Source organism: Pleurodeles waltl, chromosome 2_2 (genome assembly GCF_031143425.1).
Source record: "Pleurodeles waltl isolate 20211129_DDA chromosome 2_2, aPleWal1.hap1.20221129, whole genome shotgun sequence".
In the NCBI taxonomy this organism is placed as follows: domain Eukaryota; kingdom Metazoa; phylum Chordata; class Amphibia; order Caudata; family Salamandridae; genus Pleurodeles; species Pleurodeles waltl.
Genome location: NC_090439.1, coordinates 781,565,865 through 781,586,805, shown reverse-complemented (window position 1 = coordinate 781,586,805; position 20,941 = coordinate 781,565,865). Strand labels below are relative to the sequence as shown.

Here is a 20,941-nt window from a genome sequence, read left to right as displayed (position 1 = left end):
CTAGTGCCAGACATAAATGTCACCCCTGGGCACCAAGCACCAAAATCATCTTTGTCCGCTCAACTGATCCAATGGTGTTGTTGGGGAGTCCTGAACAGTAAGGCTTCACCTCCCTCAGGTCCCCTACACATAGTCATATTTAAAAACAATTGTGCAAATGTTGTCCTGCCAATCATTCACTACTGTCTGCTACCTTAACTTCTTTTTTTTTAAAGATGGACTATTACTACCCCACTCACCACTCTTGGTAGTCCCCTACCCTCATCTAGCTACAGAAAAAAGTATCTCAATATTTTTATAAAAAATAAGTATTTGGTATCCTGCCATTCTTGAACACCATCCTCTACTTGTTCTCTTCTCCATCCAACCTGAAGCAGCATTCTGGGAGAACCAGCACCAAAGTGGCAGTGTGGTCTGGATTTCCCTGTCAGCTGTGGGTTTGCACTGACCCTCAGTTGACAGCAGAGAAAAACGCTGATGCCAAAATAAGCACATCCATATTTCAGTGACTTGCTCAGGCCTGCAGAGCCTCAGGGGAGCTGGTGAATGATGGCCCACCAGTGCACCGGTTTCAATTAAGTAGTGAAAAACCCGGTTTCAAATTTGGGGTGTATAACAATTGTCTTTTTGTGTAAGCCAAGCACAAAGATCAAATTAGCTTTTCCATGAGTTATATTTTGGAACCACGGTTAATAAAGGTCTACTATATTGGAAAATTGGTTTGCATCAACAAAATGTTTAAGGAGAACAAGTAAAAAGGAGGAAATATATGCAGTGTTTTAAATAAACAATTTTATTAGCTTCAAGCCATGTTTAGCTTTCTGTGACATAACATGACCGAACACGTTGCCTGTGGATAAAAAACATGACAATATTTTCTCACACTTCTGCCACAAACTACACATCGGGCCTCATTACGACCCTGGCGGCCGGCGTATTATGACCTTGGCACATTAGCCACGGCCATACCGCCGGACCCTGCAACTGACCACCAGTCTTCCGGCAGGCGGTCATAATCTCCAGGGCAGCGGTGCAAGCACCGCTGCCCTGGAGATTATGAGTCCTCAACCGCCAGCCTGTCTATGGTGGTAAACACCGCCATGGAAAGGATGGCGATAAGGGGGACTTGTGGTGCCCCTGGGTACCTCTGCACTGCCCATGCACTTGGCATGGGCAGTGCAGGGGCCCCAAGGCACAGCCCCATCGCGCATTTCACTGCCTGAATTTCAGGCTGCAAAATGCGCGACGAGTGCTGCTGCACCCGCTGCACATCAACATTGCTGCCGGCTCTATTATGAGCCAGCTTCAATGTTGATATGACTTTTCCACTGGGCCAGCAGACGGAAACGCTGTTTCCGTCCGCTGGCCCAGCAGAAAAGTCATAATAGAGAGCTACAAATACCACCAGCACTGGCGGTATAGTGGCGCATGCAGCTTCGGCAGTCTTTTTGTAAGACCGCCGAAGTTGTAATGAGGGCCAAAATGTATTTTCTGGGTCCTAGACCCATGCTTAAGGTGCTGAAAGCTCCACACCTAAAGATACTACTTTACTAATCAGAAATCAATATTGCATTTAATCAGCTTGCCAAAGTGACAAGCCGAGAAATTATTTGGCTCCTTTTGGTCTTTTTCATTGCTTACGTCTCTAAAAAAAAAAGCGCTCCAAGGTGACCACCATGTTCGTGCATGGGTATGCGTAGGGAAGCAGTGGTGGCCATTTTTGTATATTGAATTTAGAATTAGAACATAGCTGACGGCCATTTCAGAATGGCAAATTAAAAATGAAAAATAATGTTTTAAATTGCACGAGTGCTAATGCTGTAAAGCTATTAGCTTTGCCAATGCTTTGCCTAAAAGTCCCAAAAATGACATCAGCAGCATTCAGCTGTGTCTGTAATTGTATGATATACTTGTCAGAGAGAACATTTCTAGTGATTGGAATTAATGCTTCAGGGCGACACTCACTATTCAGCGTCGCCATTTTGGTAAGAATTCACTGTAAACAGAAGCAACAGCCACATATCTTCAAAGCTGGAATACTTTTTATAATACCAACAATTTTAATAACAGGAGATGGTGCGAGCTAAGAGATAGAGGAGATTGAGTGAAAACACTGGTAAAAAACGAGGAACCACATGGACATAAAACAAAGTCACCGCAGCAAATGGAGTGCCGAGGAACTAGGTCATACAGAAAGTGTGGCTCTAGGGGTTTTACACAAATGTTACATGTTTCTAATTAAGAGCGATATAATTAACAAGGTTGCGTCTCATACCAAAATAGTGTGAAGTCAATAATGATGTTGCTTTCCAAAAAGGCAATTCTCATCAATAAATTATGATCTGAGTTCATTAAAATAAATTGCAAATTGCATATTCGATAGTTTGGTTCAGAAGAAAACGAGAGCAGACCTCCAGTATCTTTCACACATCAGATAAATGTAAAATAACTTAGCTGTAAGCTACAATTAGATGCCATAAACCATAACCAGAATTGGTCATCTGAGCGTTTTGACACACAATTAATTATTAACTAATTTTGCCCTTTTTAAATTATTTATGCAGATTTATATTGCTTTTAAAGAAAACACCATGTTGTTCAATCAGAGGCATTTTGTGTCCCCATAGGGAACTTGGGCCTGTACTGTACTCGTTCTTCTGACATATTCAGCCTTTCTTTTGGCACTTGTAAGCAAGAATTCAAAAATGACCAACGTGGCTTCTAAAAAATGAATACTTTACAGTGTTGACTGGTCCATTGGGGCTGAGGGGCCACACCCCCTCACCTTTTGCCCCTTCAAGTAGAGTGTCTGTCAGGCTGAGCAAAGGTCAGCCTGCCAGACACTCTTCACGTTCAGGTCAGGAAGCCAGAAGCTAGACATGTGCTAAATGTGAGGGCTTCTAGCTGCCTGAGCCCCATCTTTGCTTGGCTGAGGATGTCACAGCTACTGTAGGCATGACCTACTCAGCTCAGCAAAGGTCCTCGGGCCCTCCCCTTTTGTGACGAGGGGTAGCGTCACTCATTGCCTCGAACCTGGGCAACTTCAGTTGAAAGACCTGAAACACCCAGGACCGAGTGTCTATCAGTGACACTTTGTCACAGAGTGGGGTGGGTCAATAGTCTCACTGACCCCATCCCACTTTGTGACTAGATTGGGAGTGCTGCCTTCTCTCATTGGCTGAGTGAAGGCAGCTGTCCCACCCCTCTTGGGACCTCTGAGGCAGAGCAGCAGGTACGTGTGTGTTCTTTTGTTAATTAATCTTTGGTGCGTGCATGCGTGTATGTTTGCATATTTGGTGATGATATTCTTCAGATAACTCTGGTGTTTCATTTTCCCAAATATTTAATTAATGCCACATCTATGTTTTCTGTTACACCTCTAATTCCTTTTGCCCAACCCAATGACCTCCATCCCTTTTTTCTGGTGCTGGTTCAAATCTAGTCTTGATTTAGAACATCTTCCTTGGAGTAAACACACTTTTCTTTAGTAGCCAAGCTTGACAGAGCCATGGCTCTGCTATCTCCACTTTAAACTGCACTCATTTGGTTATGATTTCTATCTGATGCTCCCTCCCACCCAGCTACACTTTGTAGGGTTCTGACAACCCTATGGAGAGCCCAGAGGTTTGACAAACGGTCTTGTTGCAGTGTGCTCTAGGAGGAATGTTGGGCAAAGTGCAACTGTCATCGCAGCATCACCTAGTCCAACCATGGCTTCACCAGGGCTCTTCTGAACACATTTTGATTGGTTTGGATCCCATGGTAATACCATGAATATTTTGTGAAGTTAACAAGACCCGGGATTTGTGAGAGATAGACACGAGCTTGGCTGAGACTTTCATTGAAATGAAGAGCCATATTCAGTTTCAAGGCGAGAAGGGAATTCAAGCTAGCTGTAGCCTCATCACTGCAACGGACATGACCAACACTCCAGAGTATATTTTCCAACTTATGTGAAATGTTATCAATAAACCGACCTAAAATGCACATCATTTTTAAAATTCTTGCAACACCAATATTGCTCTCCTATGCTTTACCTGTAATCCTCGTAACCATTGCGCTTTCACCTGCTAGTAACTTGTGAACATTGTTTTTAAAACTAAAAGCAACAAGTTAGGGAGATATGTAGGTATTTGCCAGGGTGTAGAAAACACACGGTGAACCCTGTACACTATTCCCTTTCAAGTGAACTCATTTTATTACACCTAGAGAGTCATGTTGCATTCAAATCAAATTGAATAAACATTTAAAGCAAAACATTTTGCCTGTTTTAGTAATAAATCAATGAGTTCAAATGCATATAATTTGAGTACGTTAGTACCATCACTATTAATTAATTACTTCAACCAGTACAATTTCTTTGACTGCTGTTACGTAGGCTACCATTGCTTGCGCCATTTGATCTTGATTTCAACTTTAAAGGTCATTTATAAATTAGAAACACTTTTAAAATAATTATTCACAAACTAGACTTTGACCATTATTTGATCTTTTCTCTGGAAAAACTTTTAAGTTCCATCAATCCCAGTATTTTACCCACCTTTAGGGGCAGGGTGTGTGCTTCCATAATTGATTTTATTTTTGTGTCAGACTCCCTGTTTCTTTTTATCTTTAACTTTAGCATTGTGCTTTCAGTGACCACAATCCTCTCTCGCTAGTGCTCAATGGGATAGGTAGCAGTCCCAGCAACCTACATGTGACTCAGGATGTGTTCTACCATAAAGACCAAGGTAGGCGTATAAGATGGTCACAAGTTGAGCTCATTCAGTTTAAAAAATCACTTTTCTCAGAGTGTAGCTATCAGATTCTCACGATCCTGGATCTAAGTGCCCTGAGTGGGTCAATTTTAAGTGCCTTTGAGGGTATATCACAGAAGGTATTTGCATTATTGGTGGCCCCCTAAAGGCAGGACAGGCCCTATGAGGCCAAATGGTTGGATAGCAAATACATCAAGGCCTTATCAAAACTGAAGGAAGCTTTAAAGATGGCTCCAAGAGACAAGGACTCTGTTATTGCCTGCCGAAGGGCCTGGAACTTACAGATCGTAAGTTCAGGCTAAGAGAGAGAGCCTAAGACGATTTAGCCAAGCTTCTGAAGTTGGGGATAGCACTCTGTTTTGGCAGGTATTAAACTGCCCCGGTCCTGTTAGCGACAATGATCCCGCTGTATGCCATCATCCATGTGAGGGCCAGTTAGTGGCACATTTTGAAGGGATTTACATTGGCGAGCTGGTGGGAGCAGACTCTGCTGTGGGAGTGCTCGTCGACAGAAGACCGAACCTTGTTTTTACACTTGAGAAAGTGAGCAATGGTATTTGGGCCTTATCACATAATAAGGCCCAAGGGTCCGATAGGATGACCATTGATCTTCTTCTGGACAATGCTGAGCTCTGGGGTTCTCTTTTGACAATGGTTGTAAATGCTGCAGTGAAACTGTGTCCCTGTCAACGTGGGCTACTGCTATATTTTTTCCCATTTTCAAGAAGTGGGAAAAGATAACCCTCAATGTTATCCACCTATCTCCCTGATTGATGCAGTGGTATAGGTCATGGCATGGTGGTGCTTGAGAGGCTGATGGGGTGGGTGGATGTGCACAATATAAATCTCTGATGTCCAATATTGTTTCAGGCAGGGAAGATCAACAAAGGAACAAAGCCTTAATCTATATTTGATAATAATAAATATGTATGCTATTGCTATGTCTGAATCTATCCATCTTGTCTTCATGGACTTAGCGTCCACGTTTGACAGGGTCAACTGAGAGAAATTGTAGTGTTTGCTTCTTACTTTGGGGGTAGACCCTAATACTGTCCATATATTGAGTGACCTACATGCCTGCATAATAGCATTTGTTAGATATTCTCAGGGAGGGGCTTGCACTCTGCCCTTCGGTACTAGCAGAGGGTTGTGTCAGGGATGTAGTCTTGCTCCCTTTTTGTTTAAGCTATTTGTTAACTATGGAACTACTCTCCTGTCTGTGGGGGCTGACTGCCCAAAGGTGGGGTCAAGATCACCACTGGTTCTACTGTACACAGACAATACACTCCTCATGGCAAGGATTACAGTGGGCACACAGTTGTTACTGGACATGTTTGTTGATTTTATGGCCAGCTTGGATCTTATGGTTGATGTCACTAAATCTTACATAATGGTCTTGGGGACCGAGAAATACTAGATTAAAAACATTTAAGGTAGGCTCTCACACATTAGCCATGGTCCCTGTTTTTTCGTACGCCGGGGTTGAGTTTGATTGTCATAGAAACTTGAAGGCCCTAGTTGAAAATAATAAAATGGAGCTCATTCAGGCGCCTCTGTTTATAGATTTGCTCAGGGAGTGCCTTCCCACCTGCCCAATACCTTAATCAAGGTGCATCAGGCCAAGTGTGCCTCCAAGGTCCTATATTGCAGTGAGGTGTGGGAATACATGAGAGTTGACAGTATTCAGGACAGTCCATGAAAAATGTGATTTTAAGGAGAGTGTTGATTGTTCCCCACAGCGCACAAGCACTATCTGTGCATGATTGTTAAACTTTTCATCCTTGGCGTGGTCTCCCTTAACTTTTTGCCTCTGTTCCCCAGGTTGTTGATGTGTGCTGGACTCTGATTTTACTGTTTTTGTTACTCTGGGCACTTTACCATTGCTAACCAGTGCTAAAGTGCAAGTGCTCCGTTACGAAATGTGTATGTAATTGGCTTATCCATGATTGGCATATTTGATTTATTAATAAGTCCCTAGTACAGTGCACTAGAGGTGTCCAGGGCCTGTAAATCAAATGCTACTAGTGGGCCTGCAGCACTGGTTGTGCCACCCACATAAGTAGCTCTGTAATCATGTCTCAGACATGCCACTGCAGTGTCTGTGTGTGCAGTTTTACCTGTAAATTTGACATGGCAAGTGTACCCACTTGCCAGGCCTAAACCTTCCCTTTTCTTACATGTCAGACATCCCTAAGGTAGGCCCTAGGTAGCCCCAAGGGCAGGGTACAGTGCATGGTTAAGGTAGGATATATAGTAATGTGTTTTATATGTCCTGACAGTGAAATATTGCTGAATTCGTTTTTCACTGTTGCAAGGCCTGTCCCTCTCATAGGTTAACAAGGGGGCTACCTTTACATCTGATTAAAGTGTAGATTTCCTTTGGGAGCGGGTGGACATGTGGAGTTTGGGGTCTCTGAGCTCACAATTTAAAAATACATCTTTTAGTAAAGTTGATTTTAAAATTGTGTGTTTGAAAATGCCACTTTTAGAAAGTGAGCATTTTCTTGCTTATACCATTTCTGTGACTCTGCCTGTTTGTGGATTCCCTGTCTGGGTCAGTTTGACAGTTGGGCTGGTTGCACCTCACACTAGACAGTGACACAAAGGGAGCTGGGGTGTAGCCTGCATATCCTGATGAGCCATCTGTGCTAGGAGGGAGGGGAGGAGTGGTCACTCACACCTGAAAGGGCTGTGCCTGCCCTCACACAATGCAGTATTCAACCCCCTGCTGCGTGTCTGGGGCCTGGCCTGGGCAAGGCAGGATTTCACATTCCAAAGAGACTTTACTTTGAAGAGGCCTACTTCAAAGGAGAAATTGGGTATAAGAAGGGCACCCAAAACCACAGACTTTAGAAAACACTTCCGGAAGCAAGAGGAACCTCTGCCTGGAGAAGTGTTGAATAGCTGAGGAAGAAGAGCTGCCCTGCCTGTGACTGTGCTTTGTGGAGCTATCCTGCAGTTGCTGCTTCTGCCAGAGTAAGAGGGCAAAGACTGGACTTTGTGTGCCTTCCATCTTGAGAAGAAATCTCCAAGGGCTTGATCTAGAGCTTGCCTCCTGTTGTTTGAAGTCTCAGGGACAGCAAAGACTTCTCCCTGCCAGCACCTGGAGTCTCTGGAGAGACTCCTACTCTGCCCTGTGGTGCCCATCCAGTTCCTGGGACCCTGAAAGGAGAAGCTGGCAGCCTAAAAACAAGGAAATCCACGAGCAGAGCGCCGTGCGGGGAAAAGATTGACACGAATCCGATCTGCGGCTGAAAAAAACGACGTGCCACTGGCTCCGCAGCTGAGAAACGATGCTTGCAGGAAACGCGACTGAAGAATCGACGCACGGAGCAGGAGAAACGACGCGCAGCACTGCTGACAGAGGCTGGGAGATCACAACCTGCGCTGCGGGGTTTTTGGATCATCGTGCGGCTGGATTTCCGACACCCGTACCGCCGTGCGGAGTCATTTTTGACGCACACCCGCCCGTGCGGGGTTATTTTTGATGCTCTCCTGGTACATTTTTCACGCTAGCAGCGCTAGTGTGTGTTTAAAACTACTTAACGACTCTTTTTGCATTTTTATTGATAACTTGACTTGTGTGTTGTGGATTTTTGTCGTTTTGGTCTTGTTTTGTTTAGATAAATATTTCCTATTTTTCTAACCTGGTGTTGTGTCATTTTGTAGTGTTTTCATTAAATTACTGCGTGTGTTGGTACAAATACTTTACACCTAGCACTCTGAAGTTAAGACTACTGCTCTGCCAAGCTACCAAGGGGGTAAGCAGGGGTTAGCTGAGGGTGATTCTCTTTTACCCTGACTAGAGTGAGGGTCCTTGCTTGAACAGGGGGTAAACTGACTGTCAACCAAAGACCCCATTTCTAACAATGATGAATTAGGAGTGCGTAGGTGACATGATTATTCTTAGGCCATTGATATGCTGGATCAAAGTGTGGGGGACAGGGGAATCCCAGCTGACTAAGTTGATTCTCAAGGACTGCTTATCCTTAGATCATACCACTAAGATTCTATGGATTGCATATATCAAAGGTGATTGTAGTAGCCTGGGTAGGCCTCAATCCATGAGCATTACAGAGGTAAAATGGGTTAGAGATGCATTTTAGAATGCAAGTCACCACATAGAGAACAGACTGAACTGTTGAAACCCAGGGCAAGGGGGCAAATGCTGCTAAAGACCATGGAACCTTATCTGCTCAGTGTGAGGAGTGATAGAGACAGAGTTTTATTGACCAGATTTAGATTCATCATGATACATCATCTTCTTGCGTCGCCGAGGGGCTGGAGCTCCCTGGGTTCTTTGGGTCCCTGTGGTTGCGACTACCAGTCTTCACAGTACACCCTTCACTTCATGTTGTTTTGCAGATACTTTACTGGTCCTGGAAAAAAAGTTTATTAAGCCTTTATTGAAGTCCCGTAACTTTAGGCAAGCCTGACCGGCTCTGTTGTTTCTTCACTTATTATCTGATAATCACATTACTTTTAAAGTGTCTCGCTTTTTAAGAGCTGAAATGAGAGTAAGAAATTCCATGCCTGATTAACTATGTGATTGGCTTTTGCTCTCCTAATTTTTCTAATCTGAGGGTTGTCTTTTACAGGAATTTATCTGATTCTTTAAATAATTTTTGTAATGTGTACTTTAACTGCTTTGAATGTTGTATATTTATGAAATGTTTTACAGTGGATTGTATGCACCTTTATGTTTAGAGACAAGACAAGTTGATTGATTTAGTTAATTTTAAGATAAGAATATGTACTTATCAACAATATTAAAGTCGTTTCTGATATAATCTAATTTAAATGAATTACAATTAATTACATTTAGTTCAATCTACGTTACTAAATACATATTGCACGGGTAAGTAATGAGGTTGTTAGGGTTAAGTCAGGAGCTATATATATATATATACATATATATATATATATATATATATAATTAGAAAAGTATACTGATTTAGTGTAAGGGGATACTGTATTATATAGAAGGGGTTGAAGTAATGATTATTTCAGTGTAAAGGTTGGGGCTAAAACTAATGGTGGATCCAAGCAAGGGAGCTGACATAGTAACGTACGCTGTGTGGTAAACCTACTTTACAGAGGGCGATCAAGGCAACATGACTAGATATATTTTTGCATTCAAGATTCTCCATGGGCACCATGTTCTACTTCAGTATTTTCTCTTTAAACCATTGCAATCAGATGAGTTGATCTATTAAGGTGATCGAAGTATTTGACTACCAGAATGTCACAGATTGCGAATGAAGGCATCTGACTGGAAAATGGTGGCGGCCCCGGTTAACTGGAACTTCTGCTGAACTTGGTTCAGCATTAGTTCATAGCAATCAGTCACTCTTCTCTTTTTGACTGAAGGAGGAAGAATATTAGCTTAGCGGGGTCTTTGAAAATGTAAAGCACACTGTAAGAATTCTACAATCACAAGCTGCGATTCTTCCTAGATGATTCGCCTCTAATTTCTCGCTTATGCAGAGGCTAGAATGTACCACTTCCACTCTTCTGTCATGCCATCCGCACCAACAGTTTTAGTGAAGACGACCACCATATCTTCAGCTGTTTTAATAAACTAAACGCATTTTAAAAATTGGAGGAAAGACTCTACCTTTCGCCTCTCCTCTGCTGCTTCTAGCTTCTTCTGGATCTCCTCAAGGGACAGGTCTTTCTTCTTTGGAGATGCCAGGGTCCGTGGGGCTTCCGAGACTGGTGAGGGCGGCTTTAAAATCAGCTCGAAAGCCTGACCCGAGGCGCGCTTGTTGATCTGTTTTACTTCCATATCTGATCAAATAAAGTTTAACAGGATAAAAACGATGTTTGCAATACTACTAGAAACATGCATTGAAAATATATCAATTATACATGCATAAATGGAATGAAAACGTAACTAATCAAACAGCTTTTCCAAAGATACAACGGATGTTACAGAAGGTAGGATGTGGATTTGAAGATTCTAAGCAAACCTAAGGGAACCTCATCATTGATACTATTAATATTTAATTAATTATGGCAGCATTCATTTATATCAGACTTGTATACTTTTGTATAGACGGTCTTCAGTAGCAGCAGTCTTTACATTTGGGTGCATATGGGCTGGTTATGCATAATTGTATACAAAGCAGAGTGAATGACTGTAAACTTCGAGTCATGTGTTGTGTAACATGCTCATCGTAAAGTTGGTTTGGACGAGAGGACCAGTGTATTTATCAGTATATGTTACAATATACTTTGAGGTTGCAGGTCCAGTGAAGGTGTAATGTACACGGGGGCTGCAGCGGGATCTTCTTACGTATTTGTAGGCATTTGGTACAGAACGGAGCTAGCTCTGAGCAATGATTTGACACTGCAGTTAATTATTTATTGTAGCTGGAGAGAGGAAACTCGTGGCTCACCAAACACCCGCCATGATAGAATTAGACGAAGGACTGCTGCCCTTAGTTTTAACAATTGGAGCATAGTTTGCAGTATTCAGAAGAAGCGCCTGACCTGTGCTCATAGAAAGTTAACTTGGAATGTTGAATCCAGAGGTGTAATTTAACCACGTGCTGATCGTGTATTACCCGGAAGTCTGCAAAGGGATATACAATTTTTCCCAATTTGAAATCCGAACTGTGATTCTTTTTTTGTGGACCATGGGGAGCGCCTACAAATTGTACTGAAGACCATTAGCCCAAATACAACTGGCCAGTTCGGGGCTTTGCCCAGCTACAGTTTTCCAGATTATTGAATCCACGTGGTGTGCGATGTGTCTTTATAGAACTCAAAATAGATGAACGCCTTCCGGTTGGTCTTTTACATTTTTGTGTCTTAAATAAAAAGGCCTAGTTTGAAGTTAAAATTCTTCAGTTCTGCAAAACAAACACCAAATGTGCTGCTGAGTGAAGCAATTGGGGGTGCATAGTTCCCAGTCAACGTTATGAAAGTCCTATTTTTACTTTATCATCATTTTAACTGTTCCTGATTTTCCAATTGGTGACGTTTTTGATGTACCTTTGTTGCATTTATTTTTCTTGTGAAAGTTTTCATTATTTTCAATATTTTGTTCTCTGTTGAGATTTAAGGTTACATTTTTAATTCTTCTCTTTTTCAATGTTTTTAACCTTGCATTTTCCTCCTAATATGTTTCATAATGTTTTAATACTGATTAATTTTTATTGTAACATTTTATGTCACTGGTTGCTTATGGCTGATATTTTATTTCCCTTTCCCTTTCCGTTAGATAGATAGATAGATAGATAGATAGATAGATAGATAGATAGATAGATAGATAGATAGATAGATAGATAGATAGATAAGCCCAAGTGACCCCAATACGCCTGGACACAAGACAAAGTATATATAAAAAGGACTTTGGAGAGAAATTGTATACAAAAATTTACCAAAGTGAAAAATGTAACTGTTCACTGGTTGTAATCCCTATTCCTAATACAGTCCACTCAGAAGGTAGTCATAGGAACGTTTCACAGAATGAGGCACATTCTTCCATTGGTTCCTACGTATGTTCATGTAATAAATCATGTGACTCCTCCAAACATATATTGTCAACTCAGTTTGCCCCCTATCTCTTGTGGGCCTTCTCAGGACTTTGGGAAAGGTGAACAGGACCTTTAAGGATTATAGTCACACATTATTGAATGTGGAAAGGGGATGGAAAAGCAGTATTGATGTTGCTGTAAACCTCATTGTTAGTCCTATGTGTTGTGTTTTGATGTATGGTATGGTTGATAAGCCTAGGATCTGTGAACAAACAGAGACCACTGCCCATTCTAGGAATAATGTAAAATAAACAGTACAATTTTTCGACAATGTCTGATTTATAAAGTGATGTTATATTTATGTCAAGAAATTATTGGCAAATAATAATGGATATTTTGTTAACTGATTTCAATTTATGAAGCTCTTTAGCATTTTAGGTAGACTGTGCTGCCATAATTTTCTAATGTTTACTTGGACATGGTGAACCCCCAAAGGCGTTGGGCTAGGGGAATGTCTGTCTGTCCCTTCATAAAATAACATTGATACATTCTATTAGAACACCTTCAGAACCTCTGTATTTTGTGACAAGTAATATGGAAATTGTGCCATAAAATTCACCATTTGGCCCTCTTTGGCCCCCTTTTTTCTGAACATTTATCAGAAGGAAAATCCTGGCCAACGCCTCATTCACTCTGGCAATTAGAGGTGGGCATTATACCCCACCACTTTCAATGTTCACACGCTACCTCTGCCAATAATAGGTGGACAACGCTTACTCTCATGTATACCTGACTACCTCTATGAAGAAGAGGACAACAGAACATTACCAAACAGGCCAGTGTCTCGAATAATATTGTGTAACCCAAATGTGTAAAACTAAGCTTGGTTTACTTGATCGTGTATCGTCTCCTAATCGACACAAATAACATTTTCCCTGCTTAGCTGCTAGGTTAGTGTGATGTAGGTACTAGTACCAAATGCAAACATACCTGACTGTTTTTTACATGAATTCCCCTATGGATTCCTGTGAAAGTAAGGCTTGCTGGGCTTTAGATCACTGAGGGTCAATCCCTATGGGACTGTGCCGTTCATTACTACAATTGCTATTGTAACTGTGTGAGCAACACTCATTAAGAAAAGTCACACAATGCCAGCATTTCGTAATCTTGCTAAAACGAAGCAATTGCAAACAAATGATTCGATTGCGTTAATAGACGCAGTGGGAACGAGTTTAACTACTATGCTAGCAGCAATAGTATTTAATGTATGCATCTGTAGTCAATAAATGTATCCATTCTTCCCTCATGACATACAGACTGGTGCCCACATTGATGTCCAAAGATTCCTAAACCAGTTCAACCCACTGCTTAAGATTGTAATAAAGGTGTGATTTATACAAGTGGATGAGCAGGCAAAAGTGAGGCAAAATCCATGTTCATTTGTCCTGAATTTTCAGTTTGTGGGTGCTCATTAAGCCTTGATGGACAAGTCAATTCTGCTTGTGGAATTGGCGGAACTGGCAACCCTGCATAACTCTTGTAATGCAGAGTTCCAGCAAAATTCCACCAATCGCAGCGTGGTGGAATTTTTTTTCTCCGGTAAGGCTCCAGAAATGCAAACTGGCAAACGTGAATGAGATTTGGAATCCCAAAGCACAACATCTGGTCACTAAAAGGATTTCTAGTCAGATTTTCTAACACAGGCAGTCATGGGTACTGTCAGAGGACTGCTTCTTGAGTAAATTCTCTACTTGAGTGACAGCAAAATCACTTAGAATGGTGTGGCGCCATTGGTTCGGATGTTTCAGTACGAGACACACTTCCGGCACTAAATCACAGAGGGAGTAGTGCAATCTGCATATTTCGACCTATTGGTACATTGGTCCAAACAAAATGAGCCAATGTAAACTGTCTCATTGGAAAGAAGCTGGGCTAAGTGACAGAGGGCACATCACAGAACAAATAAATACACTGGTTTAATAGCTGCACATCTATTGCATCCATTCATTTTCTCATTATGTGCTCAGAAATGGCAGAGCACAGCCCTGGGACTTGCATCACAACAATCACATTCGTGTTAGGATCAAATCCACATGTTCCTTCTGAGATTCTTACTGTCTTCTGCAGGTTTGTAGCCTGTGAGATACGTCAGCCTTATGCTAACTATAAGTGCTCACATTTTTACCAAGGATATAAAGATTCATCGCCTCATAAAGAAAATACCTTGTGAAATTAAAGAATGTACAGCAACAGATAATGAGGGTCTTGCTTTTCCATACTGTATTAACATATGTCATTACTGTTCACTTGATGGGAAGGTCTTCCTGCTCTGCAGCGGCATAGTGCTGACCTAAAATCTAAAACCCAGAATCTTGTATCACTCTCCTCTCACCATCCCCGTTACCACTGTCCAGGCTAGCTTCTGTACCATCTGCTTGTGAATAAAGGGTATTACTAAAGTCAGCCCACCACCTCCAAGCGGACACCTCCAGAAGGTTACTAAAAAGTTATGGAAAGGTTGTCAAAGATACCGCACAATATCTGACTTAGATAGATGTTTATGCTCCTTTCACATCCATCGTTCAGTGGATGGGGTCAGACTGGGGCACCATAATAAAAGTGGCCACCATTAGTGAATTAGATAGCTCAAATGTGGCTCATGTTTGCAAAGTGGAGCAAAATTGGGGCAATTATGGATTCGTGAAGACACACTGTGTAAACGTTTTGTACAGTAAATATGGAAGACTACATGGATTTGAGCTTTCTGCAGGCAATGTTTGTTTTACTATCTGGGAAATCAACTTGTAAAACCAGACCAGTAGATGATAAAACAGACCCACAATCAGCCAAAAATACCCACACACTGATCTGTAGGGCACTGCCTGATTGCCAAATAGGCCAGTATGACCCTGTCTGTGAATCATAAAGAGTAATGGAGATTCCATCATAGCTAATGGCTCATCCTTCACTGGAAGGAATGTGGTTTGACATTGGCCAGGCACAGTCTCATTTACCATAGCGTTCTGACCATGCAGGTTATTGATGCCTTAGTCAACTTTAAAATATTCAGTCCTTGGGTATTTCTCCAACATATAGGATTCAGCTGACTGTGACATTTCCCTTTCCTTGAAAGACTAGGGATTATATTTTACATTAGGTTTTACATGCTAGAACTCTTAAGTCTATAATACCTACACTACCACATTGTATGAGTAAGGTATCAGTCAAAATAGTGATGATTCTCACACTGGGCTCATGTACCTCTCCTGCAAATCCACAACCGGATTTAGCATTGTTTTTTTTTGCATCTACTACGGAGCATGTGTTCCAGCTGGGCTGCTGATCTTCAGAGAGTCAGTCTTCTACCACCTGTAATCTTCATCTCGCTGCACTCTTTCCCCAGTTCCTACTTGTCCTCAGTGAGCCTTGTGTTCCATCCAACTTCCCCGCCAGGTCTTGTCATATAAGAGGACTCAGGGCAGAACTTTCTTTCTTCATGGCATGGGAAGAGTCAGAAGGAAGTCAGAGGTCAGCCCTTTGACCTTCCATGTTCCTGGTGCCCATCACTCTGTCGTCCAGCCAGCTAGCTAGATGCATTGGCCATTGTGGTCTACCTACAGCCCCATGTGGCTGACGTATCTCCACCATAAGCCCATATATGTGCATGAACTTCATGACACTCTTTTCTTGCCTTACATGTCTCCCTGACACTGTCAATGATGTTGTGCTTGCTTTCTGTTGTGTTGTTAGATGTTCAGTTACATGTAGGTTTCCAGACACTCTTTAAATACAGCAGCCATAGGAAATATACTCGTTGGCTAGAAGGGTAAGATCCTTCATTATAAGGAGCAGTGCACATATCCTTAGACAGTTGTGAAAAATAGTTTGTGATCCTTATAATTTCATACACGCACTGACTGCATTAGTTCGGTGCCTTTTCGGTTCCAGCTACATTCGGAGCTTCATTAAGAGTAGGGCTGGGCAAACATTCGAATTGTTCACAGATATTGTAGATATTCAGTCAGGGGCAGAGCTTTCATGAACATATTTTGTTGCTATACCTTCTCTGATGGTGTGCGTGGAACCCTTTCTGATTGCTCTTCTCAAAGTGGGATCGCTAGCTTATATTACTGTATAGTCTGATATAGGTATTGTGCTTAATATTCTGTTTCGTATTTTAAGTTTTATTTGACTCTGTCTATACTGTATATGTGTAATAATATACGTTTCATCACTGAAAGAGTTGCGGAGACATGTATTTAAACATCTCTCTTAGCTTAAGCCTGTGACTGCTCAGCCATGTCTACAAAGAGTCATAGGTGCAAATGTGACCCATAATGTCTGTTGAATACATGTTGTGTGTCGAACAATATGTAGATATTTGCGATGTTCAGACACTGCATCTCCCACCAACTTCCGTGTAAAATCAAATACTAATTTAAGAACACGAAAAACAGACTGTAAATAAAGGGCCAACGAAAATGCATAAAATACTTAACAGATCATTCCAACAATGGGAAAACATGCATTTCTTTTATTTAGCTATTTTTCCAGGTAGTTCTCGAAAATGCTTCTAGGAGTAAGGAATATTTCCTAGAAGCATCTTTCCTTTAGGAGATACTATTGTATTCTTAAGGGCAGGCAAGACAACTTCCAAATATGGCCTGAGTTGTAAAGTACAACAGTTATAACTTGGCATCGCCATGAGTACTGTTATAAAGAGCAATGAGAGAGGCATTGGACAGACAGAAAATAGGTGGTTGAAGATTTTGAGAATTGTACTACAGTTCCCAAAACACCTAGACTCAGCCATTTAAAGTCAAAAATGACACTGAGGCACAGATTTCCAAAACCGTCACAGCATGCCGGGGAGCACCCAAAATTGCTATGGTGTGTTGTGTGACAAGGAGAGAACAGGAAAGCGCCATATCTACTAAGATAAGGTGGTGTGGCTCTCTCCCTTGTGCTGGTGCGCAATTAGGCTGCTGAAAGCCACACACAAACTTGTGCGCAAAGTGCAAAGATGTCTGCGTGAGCAGGGCATATGTTAGGTACTGGAAGGATACACTTCCAGTAAAAAAATTCTATGCTTTAACTAACTTTAAAACTTTTCCCACATGTCTGTGTGCTGTACAGTGTAGCACACATGCAAAGTGGGAAATATTAGGAGAAATAAAAACATTTTCTACTATTTTAATGCCTGTTTTCAAGTAGTGTTATTTTTTCATGCAAAACGCTGTCTACTATTGTTAGTAGATAGAAATGTGTCAAAGCCATGGGTGATTGCAAAATAACTTCCATGTACCACTGACAGAATGCCCCTTTGACATAGAGTGAAGAAAAGACGTGTTTTGCACTGCTTTGCATTACGTTCAAGCAACCTTTCAGCGCAAGACAAGATTTGCAGTGGAAAGTAAATGCAAAAATAAAATGTGCACAGGTTTGCATCATTTTTGTGAAGCAACACCAGTGTAAAATGTTTGTAAATCGGCCCCTACATCTTTTAGTGGAGCTTGGTGCTTAACTCATAAGAGGTGATGAGAAAGTCATCCCAACCTGCTCCCTCTCAAAAAAGTCTTACTGCTTCAGCCCTCATTTTTTCCTTCCTCTCATCTTTTCTACCTCTTTTCTTCCTTCTTTCACTATATTCACCTCCAACAAGCTATTCCGTGCTTCTCTCCTGGTTCAGTTATCTGTTATCGTTACTAAACCCTGTCAATTGCTTGTTCTTTGCACTATTTTCGTTCATTTTTACCATCTCCTTTTACATTCTTTTCTTGGTCCTCTGTTGCCCCCCACTCTTCAATGAATCAGTTAGTATTTTTATAGTGCTGCTCCTCACCCTGGTGGGTCTCCAGGTGCTGTGCTGCTGTGTCAGTCGAAGAGCCAGGATTTGAGTCCTTTTCTGAGGTAGGTCAGTGAGGGTGCAGTGTGGAAGTCTTTCCAGGACTTGGTGGCAAGGTAGGAGAAGGAGTGACATCCTGTGAGGCAGCGTCAGATGTGTGGTATCTGGGCAATGGCGTGGTGAGAGGAGGGGAGGATTCTAGGGGATCAGTGGAAATTCAGGTGCTGGTTCAAGTAGGCGGGTCCAAGGTTGTGGAGGGCTTTGTAGGCATGTGTGACATCTTTTCTGAATGGGGAGCTGTTAGAAATGGGATGGTCTAAACGCAATCCTTGTAGTGAAATAATGAGTCACAATGGTATTGTGCAAGCGCAAGTCCTATCCCACCGCTGCCACCAATGTTAGAAATGGGGTTTCTGGTTGGCTAGGGTATGCACCTCAGCCAGGCAGAACTTACCCACTCTAGTCAGGGCAAGGGAGTTACACGTCCAAGATAACCCCTGCTCACCCCCTTGGTAGCTTGGCACGAGCAGTCAGGCTTAACCCGGAGGCAATGCGTAAAGCGTTTGCACAACACACACATACATGTGACGCAATATCCCCACCACAAAGGAAACACAAAACCAGATTATATGAAAATACACTGTATTGTACACAACGTAATTATTAGACCAACATCACATAACAGTACTATCCTGCTTCCTTAGCAGTTGTCAGAACGTTACACATTAGTTACTCTGCAAACTAGCAGTAGTCACACATAACACACAGGTTACTCAGTATTCTGCAACATAAGCAGTAGTCAGGAAACACGTAATTACATTAGAACACTTGTCATAAGAATATCATAAAACGCCCATAGTAGGAACATTAGAAAATCTATGGCAAGTTAAGCAAACATATTAGCAAGTCATGCCCATAAAAGGAACATGTGCACCCATATGTCAAAGCATCAGGGAACAGGTAGGCAATACATCATAATGAATAAAGTCTGTAGAAAGAACTTTAAATTATCAGCATATTGGTCCATGTTAGACAGTACCTGTTTTGATGAAGCAGGCACCCTCCGTGCCTGAAGAAAAAGAAGAAAGGGGGCCCCAGCGCTCCTCTGCGCAAAATGGGGGCCCCTGACAATGTGGGGAGCGAGGAGGGTAGCACACACCTCCCCTTAACGAAAAACGGGCCCCTTGGGGGACCGTAAACGCTGGGGGCCCCCCCAGGCCTCCACCGGCCCTCTCGAGGGGGGCGCCCCGGTCAGGGAAACTTTTGAGGTGGGGAGGGGGGCGCCACGCACCCCCTCCGGTTGAGAAACAGGCCCCTCCGGGGACCCGCAAACTCCTGGGGTCTCCCGGGGCCTCCGTCGGCCCCTTCACCAAGGGAGACCCCTTTATTGAAAAGCTGGCCCTCGCAGGGGCCCCGAGGGACCTGGGGGTGCAGCGAGCCTCCGATGAGGCTGCTGCCCGTTCCCCCTGGCCACCGAAGCCTTCCGAGGCTTCTCCCGGCGGGAGAGAGGCGTCCTCCTCTCCTCCCGCCGCCTCTATGGCTCTCCGGTCCAAGGCAGGGCCTTCCGGTGCCCCGGGGGGACTCCCAAGAGTAGTGCTCGCCCCGGGGGCACCAACAGGAGCACGCTTGCTCCTTATAATAAAACAGAGGTTTCCTTCGTGCCCTGGGGGCACAGTGCTGAGCGCGGACCTCGCGCTCAGGGCAATTTTCCGAACCCGGCTGCGGCGGTGATTTTCATCGAGCGCTTTTCACAGCGCGACGACAATTAGGCGGCCTGGGCTGCGGCGGTGATTCTACACCACAACAAAAGCACTGGGGAGGGCGCAAAGGTCTTCCCTTAAGCCTGGGTTGCGGCGGTGATTTTGCCCAACAACAAAAGCGCTTTAGGGAGGCGCCGAGGTCCTCTTTTACGCCCGGGTTGCGGCGGTGATCTTCTGCAGCATTTATCCACCAGAGCGCTTTTCCCCCAAGCGCTAAGGCAATATCATTGGAAGATCGGTGCAGGGGTCAGGGGCCACAGCACCCTGCCCCTGGGAACAATAAGCAAGGAGAAGGTACAGGGCTGGTGGGCCCAGCTACAGGCCAGCACAAGGGGTGCAGATGGTGGCAGTTCCTCCTAGGGACCAGGCAGGTCACAGGTCAGCGCAGCAGCAGTCCATGGCGGTTTCCTGGTGAGTCCATTCATCAGCGTCCTGTGTCCAGTTTCAAGTTCCAAGAATATTCAAATTGTGGGGAAAATTCCCCTGTACTTATAGTCCTTTTTTTACAGTGTTTTACACTGACAGGGAGAGGAGGTTCCAGCCAGTTACAACTGGTTCTGGGAGTGCCCCCTCTCTCCTTTCAGCACAGGCTCCAAACATCAGTGGGGGGTTAACGACCCTATTGTGTGAGGCCAGGGCACAGCCTTTACAAATGTAGGTGTGCCCCGCCTCTCCCTTCTCTCAGCCCAGGAAGACTATTCAGTATGCAGATGCACCTCAGTGACACCTCCACCCTCCCTGTGTACAGGCTGTTTGAAAAGTATGCACAAAGCCCCAACTGTCACTCTGCCCAGACGTGGATTGGAGTCAAGCTGCAAAACACCAGAATTATAAGCACAGATAAATGCGCACTTTCTAGAAGTGGCATTTCTGTGATAGTAATAAAAAATACACCCACACCAGTAAGCAGTATTTATTATCACCATCACAACCATACCAAACACGCCTACGCTACCCCTCATAAATCAGACAATACCCTTTACACATAAAGCAGGGCATTTCTAATGCAATCCTATGAGAAGGCAGCACTCACAGCAGTGAGACACCAAGTTAGGCTGTTTGTCACTACCAGGACAGGCCATGCAATATGGCACA

At 43.2% G+C, this 20,941-nt stretch overlaps 1 protein-coding gene across 1 annotated transcript in view; it reads right to left on the bottom strand.

Annotated features, from left to right (window-relative positions):
* Positions 1 to 20,941, bottom strand: part of STMN2 (stathmin 2) — a 107,864-nt gene that overhangs the window by 13,209 nt on the left and 73,714 nt on the right. The window contains exon 3 of the mRNA XM_069220399.1: positions 10,375 to 10,547. Coding sequence (XP_069076500.1) covers positions 10,375 to 10,547 — 173 coding nt within the window. The remainder of the gene's footprint in view (positions 1 to 10,374; positions 10,548 to 20,941) is intronic.